We start from the raw sequence: 12,547 nt of genomic DNA, 5'->3' as shown, positions 1-12,547 counted from the left end.
GTTAGGCACTTTGGTAGGAAGAGTAGAAACAGAGACTATTTTCTAAATGGGAAAAAACTTTTGGATATCTGAAGCACAAAAGGGACTAGGGAGTCCTAGGATTTTCTAACGGTTAATATGCAGTCAGCAGTTAAGACGACAAATGCAATGTTCGCATTCATGTCAAGAGGGCTAGAATACAAGACCAGGGATGTATGTCTGAGGCTGTATAAGGCTCTGGTCAGTCCCCATTTGGAGTATTGTGAGAAGTGTTGGGCCCCCGTATCTAAGGATGTGCTGGCCTTGGAAAGGGTCCAGAGGAGGTTCACAAGAATGATCCCTGGAATGAAGAACTTGCCGTAGGAGGAACGGGTTGAGGACTCTGGGTCTGTACTTGTTGGAGTTTAGAAGGATGAGAGGGGATCTTATTGAAACTTACAGGCTACTGCGAGGCCTGGATAGAGTGGACGTGGAGAGGATGTTTCCACTTGATGGAAAAACTAGAAGCAGAGGACACAATCTCAGACTAAAGGGACAATCCTTTAAAACAGAGATGAGGAGGAATTTCTTCAGCCAGAGATAGACAGGATGAGAAAATATCAGCCATGATTGAATGGACTTGATGGGCCGAGTGGTCTCGTCACCTCCTCACAAAATTCCATCAAAGCATCTGCTATTCCCCCTCACTTTACACAAGGATGGAGCTGAAAACAGGAACCTTTTCCTTCTGAGCCCGGGTCCAATTGCTCCATATGGTTCTTGCTGCCGTTCAATCATCACCACAGCCCTCAACGGTTAGTCAGCGGGCCCTCAGTGCGGCTGCGCAGTGCCGGGCCCCTCAGTGCGGCTGCGCAGTGCCGGGCCCCTCAGTGCGGCTGCGCAGTGCCGGGCCCCTCCGTGCGGCTGCGCAATGGCCAGCACTGCCCGGGGTACCGGTGCGGCTGCGCAGTGCCGATTCCCTCAGAGCAATGGCGGCCGTGGTTGCTTTCGAGCTGCGCCTGGCTGCGCAAGAAGCGGAGCTCCGGCAGCTCAGAGCCGCCACGGAGCGGCTCCAGCGGGGCACCGAGGAGTTGGTCATCGGCCCGGAGCTGCAGTGCCTCAGAGAGGAGAATGAGAAACTCAAATACCGGCGGCTGCATCTGGAGCGAAGCGTGCGGGCGGAGCTGAGGAGAGGCCGGAGCTCAGCGCAGGGCTCCGGGGTCCAGGTACAGTCCCGGGGCCCGAGTGTAGATACAGACCCGGGGTCCAGACACAGTGCCGGGTTCCAGGCAGCCCCGGGGCCCGGGTCCAGACACAGATCCGGGGTTAGGGGCCAGATACAGACCCGGGGTCCAGACAGCCCCGGGGCCCGGGTCCAGACACAGTCCCGGGGTCCAGATACAGTCCCGGGGTTAGGTGCTCAGGTACAGTCCCGGGGTCCGTGCACAGTCCTGGGCTCCGGGCCCGGGTACAGTCCTGGGGTCCGTGCACAGTCCTGGGCTCCGGGCCCGGGTACAGTCCTGGGGTCCGTGCACAGTCCTGGGCTCCGGGCCCGGGTACAGTCCTGGGGTCCGTGCACAGTCCTGGGCTCCGGGCCCGGGTACAGTCCCGGGGTCCAGATACAGTCCCGGGGTCCAGACACAGTCCCGGGGTTAGGGGCCAGACACAGTCCCGGGGTCCAGACACAGACCCGGGGTCCAGACACAGACCCGGGGTCCAGACACAGACCCGGGGTCCAGACACAGACCTGGGGTCTAGACACAGTCCCGGGGTCCAGACACAGTCCTGGGGTTAGGGGCCAGATACAGACCCGGGGTCCAGGTACAGTCCTGGGGTCCAGGTACAGACCCGGGGTTAGGGGCCAGATACAGACCCGGGGTCCAGACACAGTCCTGGGGTTAGGGGCCAGATACAGACCCGGGGTCCAGGTACAGTCCTGGGGTCCAGGTACAGACCCGGGGTTAGGGGCCAGATACAGACCCGGGGTCCAGATACAGTCCTGGGGCCCGAGTGTAGATACAGACCCGGGTCCAGACACAGTGCCGGGTTCCAGACAGCCCCGGGGCCCGGGTTCAGACACAGTGCCGGGTTCCAGACACAGATCCGGGGTTAGGGGTTAGATACAGACCCGGGTCCAGACACAGTCCCGGGGTCCAGATACAGTCCCGGGGTTAGGTGCTCAGGTACAGTCCCGGGGTCCGTGCACAGTCCTGGGCTCCGGGCCCGGGTACAGTCCTGGGCTCCGGGCCCGGGTACAGTCCTGGGGTCCGTGCACAGTCCTGGGCTCCGGGCCCGGGTACAGTCCTGGGCTCCGTGCACAGTCCTGGGCTCCGGGCCCGGGTACAGTCCTGGGCTCCGGGCCCGGGTACAGTCCTGGGCTCCGTGCACAGTCCTGGGCTCCGGGCCCGGGTACAGTCCTGGGGTCCGTGCACAGTCCTGGGCTCCGGGCCCGGGTACAGTCCTGGGGTCCGTGCACAGTCCCGGGCTCCGGGCCCAGATACAGTCCCGGGGTCCAGATACAGACCCGGGGTCCAAACACAGTCCTGGGGTTAGGGGCTCAGTTACAGTCCTGGGGTCCAGACAATGAAAATCGCTTATTATCACAAGTCAGGCTTCAAATGCAATTACTGTGAAAAGCCCCTAGTCGCCACATTCCGGCGCCTGTTCAGGGAGGCTGGTACGGGATTGGTGATATGTGAGAATAGAGCAATATAAACAGAAAACAATGGAAGGTGTTTTCCTCTTGCATTTTCCAGGAAAACCATCCTCATCCCAAAGGATCATCCCATCTGCAAAGCAGCTGTTGCCCTTTGAGGTTCCTGCTCCTTTGCTGTCACTATTGGAAACGAGCTGGTTCTACCATACGAATTAGGAGGAGGTCTCTCGGCTCCTCGTGCCTGCTCCGCCATTCAATAAGATTGGCTGATTTGCTTGTAACCTCTTGCCAACCCGATAACCTCACCCCCTTGTTTTTCAACAATCTATCGAACTCTGCCGTAAAAATATTAAAAGACTGCTTCCAGTACATTTTGAGGATGGGAGTTCCAAACACTCATTACCTTTTGAGAGAGAGAATCCTGAGCTCTGCCTTAAATGGGCGACCCCTAATTTTTTTTAAATAGTGACCCCGAGTTTTAGATTCTCCCACAAGATGAAATATCTTTTCCACATTCACCCTGTCAGGACCCTCAGGATCTTAGTTCCAATTAGGTTGCTTCTTACTTTTACAATCATACAAATTCGGAGCACTGCCCTCGGCCTTTCACCCCCTTGTTGATCAAGAATCCAAATAGCTCTGCCTTAAAAATATTCAGACTCCTCTTCGTCAAAAGGTAGTGGAAGCAAGTTCCAGAGACTCACTACCCTCAGAAAAGATGATGATGTCACTATTGTTTGAAATGAGTAAAGGTAAAGTCGCCATCGCCCAGGTGAGCATAGGCTCCTTTCCCCTTTGAGGGTGAAAGTTGACAGGTGGTGGTTTAACCTGAGGATCACTAAACCTCAAGTCGAGGACAAGGTTGAGAAGATGGGCCTTCATGAATCACGTTAGCCGATATGGGAATTGAACCCACGCTACTGGCCTTGTTCTGCATCACAAACCAGCTGAGTAAACCCCCTTTTAAAAACAATGACCCTTAGTTCTAGATTCTCTGACAAGAGGAAACATCCTCTCCCCATCCACCCTGACAAGACCCTCTTGATCTTAAAAGGTTTTGATCAAGTTACCTCTTACTCCTCTAACTTGAGTGGATACAAATCTAACCTCTCCACCCTTTCCTAGTAAGACAATCTGCCCGTTCCTGGTATTTGTCTAGTAAAGCTTCTCTGAACGGTTTTTAACAAATTTACATCTTTCCTGGATAAGACGACCAATACTGTACACCCTTCCAGATGTGGTCTCCCCAATGCCTTGGACAACTCAAGCATACTTATGTAATCAATTCTCTTCACAATAAACAACGTCCTAGTAGCTTTCCTAAATACTTGATGTTCCTGTATACTAGCATTTTGTTGTTCATGCAAAAGGACATCCAGATCCGTTTGCAGCTCAGAGCTATGCAATCTGTCTCTTTAGATAATAAGCTTTTCATTTTTTCTTCCAAAATGGACAATTTATATTTTCCCACGTGATATTTCACGTGCCAGATTTCCCCTCTCTTAACCTATGTCCTTTGTAGCCTCCTGACGTCCTGTACACAATTTAGTTTCATGGATATTTTTATGCCGCCATCAAATTTAACAACCAGGGCAGCATGGTGCCACAGTGGTTAGCACGGCACCGAGGTGCCAGGATCGATTCCGGCTCTGGGTCACTGTCCGTGTGGAGTTTACACATTTTCCCCGTGTTTGCGTGGGTTTCGCCCCCACAACCCAAAGATGTGCAGGGTAGGTGGATTGGCCACGCTAAATTGCTCCTTAATTGGAAAAATGAATTGGGTATGCTAAATTTTTAAAAATACATTTAGAGTACCCAATTATTTTTTTCCAATTAAGGGGCAATTTAGTATGGCCAATCCGCCCAGCCTGCACATCTTTGGGTTGTGGGGCTGAAACCCATGCAGACAGGGGGAGAATGTGCAAACTCCACACGGACAGTGACCCAGAGACGGGATCGAACCTGGGACCTCGGCGCCGTGAGGCTGCAGGGCTAACCCACTGCGCCATTGTGCCGCCCAGGTACGCTAAATTTAAAAATAAATTAGCAACCATACCTTCAGTTCTTTAATCCAAGTCATTTATATAAATTGAAAAAAGTTGAGGTCCCAGCAATGATCCCTGTGGCACACCACATCTCATTCTGCCAAATAGAAAAGGACCCATTTATGCCAACTGTTTCCTGTTAGCTAACCAACCTGAAATCCTACACCAAGCTTTTATTTGAATAATAATCTTTATTGTCACAAGTAGGCTTACATTAACACTGCAATGAAATTACTGTGAAAAGCCCCGAGTCGTCACATTCCGGCGCCTGTTCGCGTACACAGAGGGAGAATTCAGAATGTCCAAATTACTGATCAGCACGTCTTTCGGGACTTGTGGAAGGAAACCGGAGCAGCCAGAGGAATCCACGGAGACACAGAGAGAACGTGCAGACTCCACACAGACTGTGACCCAAGCCGGAATCGAACCTGGGACCCTGGAGCTGTGAAGCAGCAGTGCTATCGTGCCGCCCACCTTTGATGTTGTACCTTGCCAAATACCTCCTGGAAGACCAAAACAGTACTTCCACTGGTTCTCCTTTATCCGCAGCACATTCAGCTCCTTCAAAGAATTCCAATAAATTGGTTAAACATGAGTTCCTTGCCACAAAACTGTGTCGACTCCGCCTGATTGCTGTGACTTTTTCCAAGTGCCCTGATCTTTAATATCTTTAGCATCTTTAATAATAAATCTTTGATAATGACTTCTAACATTTTCCCTAGGACAGATGCCAGGCGAACTGGCTTGTGGTTTCCTGCTTTCTATCTTCCCTTTTTGAAAACAGGAGTTGCATTTGTTATTTTCCAATCTAATGGAACCTTCCCCGAATCAGGGAATTTTGGAAAATTAAGACCATTGCACCATCTATCTCAGCCACTTTTAAGATCTGAGGGTGAAGACCAGGGGGTTTGCCAAGTCGCAGACCCAAAAATCTGCCATCAGTTATGGCGTTTAACTGAGCATGAGACCCTACCTGGTCCCGGAACGTTGTGCAAAAGGGCAGAGATGACCATCTACTGAGGTCTTAAATGAGCCTGCAAGCCTTCAACCACATTGAAGAATATTAATATTTAAATGAGCCTGCAAGTCTTCAACCACATTGAAGAATATTAATATTTAAAGAGAGGGGGGGTCTTGTCCATGAATCGGTGTTCGGCTGCAGAAAGTAATTTGGAAGGGAAACCGAATGTTGCCGATTATGGTAAGGGAGATGGAGTATAAAACTTGTTGCAGCTGTGCAGGGCACTGATGAAACTACACCTGGAAAGTACCGGCCCCATTTAAAACAGGATGACCCATCGGCTGCTTTCCCCATTGAGGTGAGAGCTGACTGGTTGTGATTTAACCTGAGAATCACTGGCAAGGGACAGAGTGGGTCTTCATGAATAACCTCAGTTGGTGCAGGAGTTGAACCTGCGCAGCTGGCCTTGTTCTGCATCACAAACTGTCCAGCCCACTGAGCTAAACCAGCTCCTGGAATGGTAAGTAGGATATACATGTATAGGTGGCAGTTCACGAGATTCTGAGGAGGCTTTGGAGGTTCGGTGTTGAGAAAACGTTTCCCCTTGAAGGAATCTGGAACTTGGGGACATAGTTTCAGAGTACGGCATCCCCCATTTGAGGTTAAGGCGAGATTTGTTACAATTCTGTTAATGACCGTTAACATTTAAGAAATATATCCGAACACCCAGTGGTTAACTGATGGAACCACCACAAAAGATTTCACGTTTTTAATATAAAAAACTTTTTTTTTATATCAAAAAGAATTAAACAAAGTAAACTCTTTCTATTCTTTTCCCCACGCATTGTGTTCCCTTATCTTCTGAAACCTTTCATGTTTGTTCACTTTTCCTGCAGTCAACTCACGATATTTCAGCACTGTCTTGAATACACCCTGATTTCTCTTCAGCTGTTTGCCATATTAAAAGATTTCAGATGGATCTTTCCATTAACTTTTGCCTAAGCACTATTTATTTTCAGACCTCGCAGCGCTGGATTTCACAGCTCAGTATAGGCCTCTGTGATTCCTGCGCAATGGCTTAAAGATAAACACCAGGTTAAAGTCCAACAGGTTTGTTTCAAACACGAGCTTTCGGAGCACGGCTCCTTCTTCAGCCGTGCTCCGAAAGCTCGTGTTTGAAACAAACCTGTTGGACTTTAACCTGGTGTTGTAAGACTTCTTACTGTGCTCACCCCAGTCCAACGCCGGCATCTCCACATCATGGCTTAAAGATAAACGCCCTTGCTTTCAAACTACAAGCAAGTTGGTTAAGTCCAGAACTTCAACTGCAGCCAGGTTAATTAACTGCCTTTTACTGAGAGGATTACTGTGATTTCTTCCTTTGGCTTCTAGCTAAACAAATCTTCCAATTGATTTTCCCCTCACCCGCTTAGCCTCAAATTATACCAGCTCCCAATCGCAGTCTGCAACATGGGTGGTACATCTCGCATTTACTGTACTTCAGGTGTAAGTCTGGCTTTATCGCTCGACTTCCAAGGAGCTACAGCTAGATAAGACCCAAAGCTGACCGTTTCTTAACTGCTTTTCCAAACATTAAGCAATCTTGCCAGCTAGCTATGGCCTAACTTAATTCACAGATAACTCAAAGCAAAGCCTCATTGAGCTTTCCCCATCTCCATGGAAACCTGACGCAGCCACCTGTTCCCGGGTAAATGCAAATTAACTAGCTTTTAATTGCAAAGCATGAGGAATTTGTTTGAGGTTGGTTAATCTTTGTCATCATGACCCTAGAGACCAGTGGAGGCTGTGTGATTGAATATATTCAGAACTGAGATAGAAAGATTTTTGATCTGCCAGGACGTTGAGGGTTATGGGTATAGGCAGGAAAGTGGAATTCAATCACAGATTTGTTACGCCGCAGAAGGATGGATTAGCATGGCAAAACTTGGTTCCAACTCCATCTACAAGTTTGCTGACGATACGACCATAGTGGGCCGGATCTCGAATAACGACGAGTCCGAATACAGGAAGGAGATAGAGAACCTAGTGGAGTGGTGCAGCGACAACAATCTCTCCCTTAATGCCAGCAAAACTAAAGAGCTGGTCATCGACTTCAGGAAGCAAAGTACTGTACACACCCCTGTCAGCATCAACGGAGCCGAGGTAGAGATGGTTAGCAGTTTCAAATTCCTGGGGGTGCACATCTCCAAAAATCTATCCTGGTCCACTCATGTCGACGCTATCACCAAGAAAGCACAACAGCGCCTTTACTTCCTCAGGAAACTAAGGAAATTCGGCATGTCCACATTAACCCTTACCAACTTTTACAGATGCACTATAGAGAGCATCCTATCTGGCTGCATCACAGCCTGGTATGGCAACTGCTCGGCCCAGGACCGCAAGGAACTTCAGAGAGTCGTAAATACCGCCCAGTCCATCACACAAACCTGCCTCCCATCCATTGATTCCATCTACACCTCCTGCTGCCGGGGGAAAGCAGGCAGCATAATCAAGGATCCCTCCCACCCGGCTTACTCACTTTTCCAACTTCTTCCATCGGGCAGGAGATACAGAACTCTGAGAACACGGACGAACAGACTCAAAAACAGCTTCTTCCCCACTGTCACCAGACTCCTAAATGACCCTCTTATGGACTGACCTCATTAACACTACACCCTGTAGGCTTCAACCGATGCTGGTGCTTATGTAGTACATTGTATATATTGTGTTCCCCTATTATGTATTCTCATGTATTTTCTTGAATTCTGTTTAATTCCCTTTTCTTCCCATGTACTGAATGATCTGTTGAGCTGCTTGCAGAAAAATACTTTTCATTGTACCTCGGTACACGTGACAATAAACAAATCCAATCCAGGAGGCCGTTTGGTCCATTGCGTATGCACCTGCTCTCCAAGCGAACAATATGACTCCTGCCTTTTCTCTTCATATCGCTGCACACTATTTCTGATCAAAAAATTATTGAATGTCCTCTTGACTGCCTGAATTGAACCTCCCTCCACCATACTTCCAGGCCGTGCATTCCAGATCTGAACCATTCAATGTGTGAAAAAGTTTTTTTTCTCACATTGCATTTGTACATGAGTTAAATCTGCATCTTCCGTAGGTAGGGGGTTGGTAGACGGGCTGGGGGCCCCGATCAGGACCGAAGCAGTACTGGGCGGCCTGAAGGTCATGCAGTCGGGTAAAGCCCCGGGGCCGGACAGATACCCTTTGGAGTTTTATAAAAAGTTCGCCGAGATAGTGGGGCCGGTGCTGGTCAGGGGGTTCAACGAGGCAAGAGACAGAGGGGTCTTACCCCCCGATGATGTCGCAGGCCACTATCTCGCTTATACTGAAACGGGATAAAGGCCCGGAGGCATGTGGGTCCTATAGGCCGATCTCTTTGATTAACGCAGACACTAAGTTACGAGCCAAGATCTTGGAGTCTAGAATTGAGGACTGTGTATCGGACGTGATTGTGGAGGACCAAACCGGGTTTGTAAAGGGCAGGCAACTGGTGGCAAATCTAAGGAGGCTGCTCAATGTGATTATGATGCCCCCGGAGAGTAGGGAGGCAGAGATAGTGGGAGCAATGGATGCCGAAAAGGCTTTCGACTGGGTTGAGTGGGACTATTTATGGGAGGTGCTGAGACATTTTGGTTCGGGGTGGGAATCATTGACTGGGTTAGGCTGCTATATCAGGCCCCAGAGGCTAGTGTGAGGAGGAACAGGACGACATCTGACTACTTCAGACTGCACCGTGGCACTAGACAAGGATGCCCCTTGTCCCCACTGCTGTTTGCGCTTGCTATAGAGCCGCTGGCAATTGCTCTGAGAGCTTCAAGGGAGTGGAAAGGGCTGGTCGGGGGGGGGGGGGGGGAGAGTGGAACATAAAGTCTCGTTACACGCCAATGACCTGCTGTTATGCGTGTCAGACCCAATGGCGAGGATGGACGGAATCATGGAAACCCTGTGGGAATTTGATCAGTTCTCAGGATATAAATTGAACATGGTAAAGAGCGAGATGTGGGTAGTGCAGGTGAGAGGTCAGGAGAGTAGGCTGAGGGGGCTGCCATTCAGGCTGGTAGGGGAAAGCTTCAGATATTTAGGGATACAAGTAGCGCGAGACTGGGTAAGTTGCATAAGCTAAACTTGTCCCGGTTGGTGGAGCAAGTGAGGGATGAGTTCTGGAGATGGGATGCGCTCCCACTGTCATTGGTGGGGAGAGTGCAGATGGTGAAGATGTCGATTCTCCCGAGATTCTTATTCATATTTTGGTGTCTCCCCATTTTCATTCCGTGGTCCTTCTTTAAGAGGCTGGATATAATTATCCTGGGATTTGTTTGGGTGGGAAAGTCCCCACGGGTGAGGACGGTGATGTCAAGAGGAACCGAGGAGAAGGGGGCTGGCATTGACGAACTTTAGCAACTACTACTGGCAGCTAACATAGCCATGGTAAGGAAATGGATGGTGGGTATGGGGTCGGTTTGGGAGCGGATGGAGGCTGCTTCGTGCAGGGGCACCTGTTTGGCAGCCTTGGTTACGGCGCCGCTGCCGCTCCCGCCGGCACGATACTCCACCAACCCTATAGTGGTGGCGGCTCTACGGATCTGGGGCCAGTGGAAGAGGCATATAGGGGAAGTGAGAGCATCGGTTTGGTCCCCAATCTGTGGTAACCACCGATTTGCCCCGGGGAATATGGACGGTGGGTTCCAGTTACGGCGGGGATTGCGAGGATGGGCGATCTGTTCCTGGAAGGGAGCTTCCCGAGCATGAGGGTGTTGGAGGAGATGTTTGGGCTGGCGAGAGGGAATGATTTCAGGTACTTGCAGGTGCGGGATTTCGTACGCAGATTGGTACCATCCTTCCCACGCCTCCCACCAAGGGGGACTCAGGACAGGGTAGTTTCCAGAGGAGAGGGGAGACTCTCCGACATTTATAAAGAACTAATGGGAGCAGAGGAGGCACAGATCGAAGAATTGAAGCTTAAGTGGGAGGAGGAGCTCGGGGGAGATAGAGGACGGCATACGGGCAGACACTTTGAGTAGAGTAAACACGACCGCAACATGTGTCAGGCTCAGTCTGATTCAGTTCAAGGTTGTACATCGGGCCAACATGACGGTGGCCCGGATGAGCAAATTCTTTGGGCTGGAGGACCAGCGAACCATGTACACATGTTCTAAACCAGGGAGGTACTGGCAGGGATTCGCGGACGTCATGTCCCGGGTATTGAAAACTAAGCTAGCAATGAGTCCTGAGGTGGCAATTTTTGGCGTTTCGGAGGACCCAGGAGGAGAAGGAGGCCGACGTCTTGGCCTTTGCTACCCTGGTAGCCGGGCGACAAATACTGTTGGCATGGAGGGACTCAAAGCCCCCGAAGTCTGAAGTATGGCTTTCGGACATGGCGAGCTTTCTCGGGCCGGAGAAAATTAAGTTTGCCTTGAGAGGATCGCTGTCAGGGTTCTCCCGGAGGTGGCAGCCATTCATTGACTTCTTTGCGGAGAATTAATCGTCAGTAGGGGAGGGGGGGTTAGGGTAGTGTAGAGTAGTGGGTTGCTTAGGCAGGTTCTTGCGAGAGGGGAGCCAATGCTTGCATTATGTCTTATTTGCTTTTTGTACACTATGGTATAATATTGCTGTTTTATATGCCAAAAATACCTCAAAATTGTTTATTAAAAAGAAATCTGCGTCTTCCTGTTCTCCATCCTTTCGTGAGTTGAAACGGTTTCTCCCGATCTGTCCACCACCTCATGATTTTGAATATTAACCAAATCTCTTCTTAGCCTTCTCTCCAAGGAGAACAGACCCAATCTTTCCTCAGAACTGAAGTTTCTTATCCCTGGAACCATTCTTGTAAACCATTTCTGCACTCTCTCTCCAACATCCTTCTGAGCATGTGACACTCAGAACTGTAGATAACATTCCAACTGAGGCCTAACAAGGGTCCAGTATAACCTCCTTGCTCTTGTACTCTGTGCCCCTATTAAAGTCCAGGTTACTGATTGCCCCAAGTCACATCAGCAATGTTATTGAATCGTGGAGCAGGCTTGGAAGGCCAACTGGCCGACTTATATTCTGTGAGTCTTGAGTCACATATAGCTTTGATTGAGTAAGGATGACAAATTTCCTTCCATAAGGAACATTAATGAATGTGATGGCATTTTGTGACAATCTGGCAGTTTTATGATCATGACATATGCAAGTTTTAAAAAAATGCACATTTATTTAATTAAATTAAAATTTCCTATCTGATACGTTGGTATTTAAACTTGTATTTCTGGGATTACTCATCTAGTAACATAACCTATTTTGTCGTGCCCTCAAATATTTGTATAAATATTGGACAGTGTCATGCAAGCTCATTGATTAGGGTCAGAGGTCTACCCAGCGAAATCCATTGCCAACTTTCTTCTTTATGTTTAGTTTAAAACCAGCCCCTTATGTTCTGGACAGTTTATCCATTATTTAACCACTCGAGTCAGAGTTTTTCAACCGGAAGTAGTCATCTGCTGTGTGCTGAGAGAGCTGATTCCTGCCTACATCATCTGGCTTGGGGGGGGGGGGGGGGGGGGGGGGGGAGAGTCATAGTTCCTGCTCCCAATTATTACCCAATAATTTATGCTGAAAAATGCACATGTGGCTCATAGGTTTCCCTTTAATATTCTTTTGTAGCTATCGACGATTAATACCTCTAGTTAATGAAACACTGACCAGTGATAACAATATCTGACTATTTACCTTTGGAGTATGGAGCCCAAATGCTCACTTTATTCAGTATTTACATTTTGTTCTGGTTTAACCTGTAGACTGAGGTTGATTCTCAGCAGCTGGATCGGCAGCTCAAGAACAAGAAGGACGAGAACAGTCCAACTGGAGGAGAAGCCAAATCAATAGAGGTATTTATACCAGTACTGGTCTGGGCTGGAA

At 49.3% G+C, this 12,547-nt stretch overlaps 1 protein-coding gene across 1 annotated transcript in view; it reads left to right on the top strand.

Annotated features, from left to right (window-relative positions):
- The first annotated feature begins 919 nt into the window (after positions 1–919).
- LOC119956788 (threonine--tRNA ligase 1, cytoplasmic-like) overlaps positions 920–12,547 on the top strand; it is a 55,348-nt gene continuing 43,720 nt past the window's right edge. The window contains exons 1-2 of the mRNA XM_038784208.1: positions 920–1,184; positions 12,427–12,516. Of these exons, the coding sequence (XP_038640136.1) occupies positions 948–1,184; positions 12,427–12,516 (327 nt within the window). The 5' untranslated portion in view covers positions 920–947. The remainder of the gene's footprint in view (positions 1,185–12,426; positions 12,517–12,547) is intronic.

The sequence above is a fragment of the Scyliorhinus canicula genome, chromosome 24, assembly GCF_902713615.1.
Source record: "Scyliorhinus canicula chromosome 24, sScyCan1.1, whole genome shotgun sequence".
NCBI classification, from domain to species: Eukaryota; Metazoa; Chordata; class Chondrichthyes; order Carcharhiniformes; family Scyliorhinidae; genus Scyliorhinus; species Scyliorhinus canicula.
This window is presented reverse-complemented; position numbering and strand designations above follow the sequence as displayed.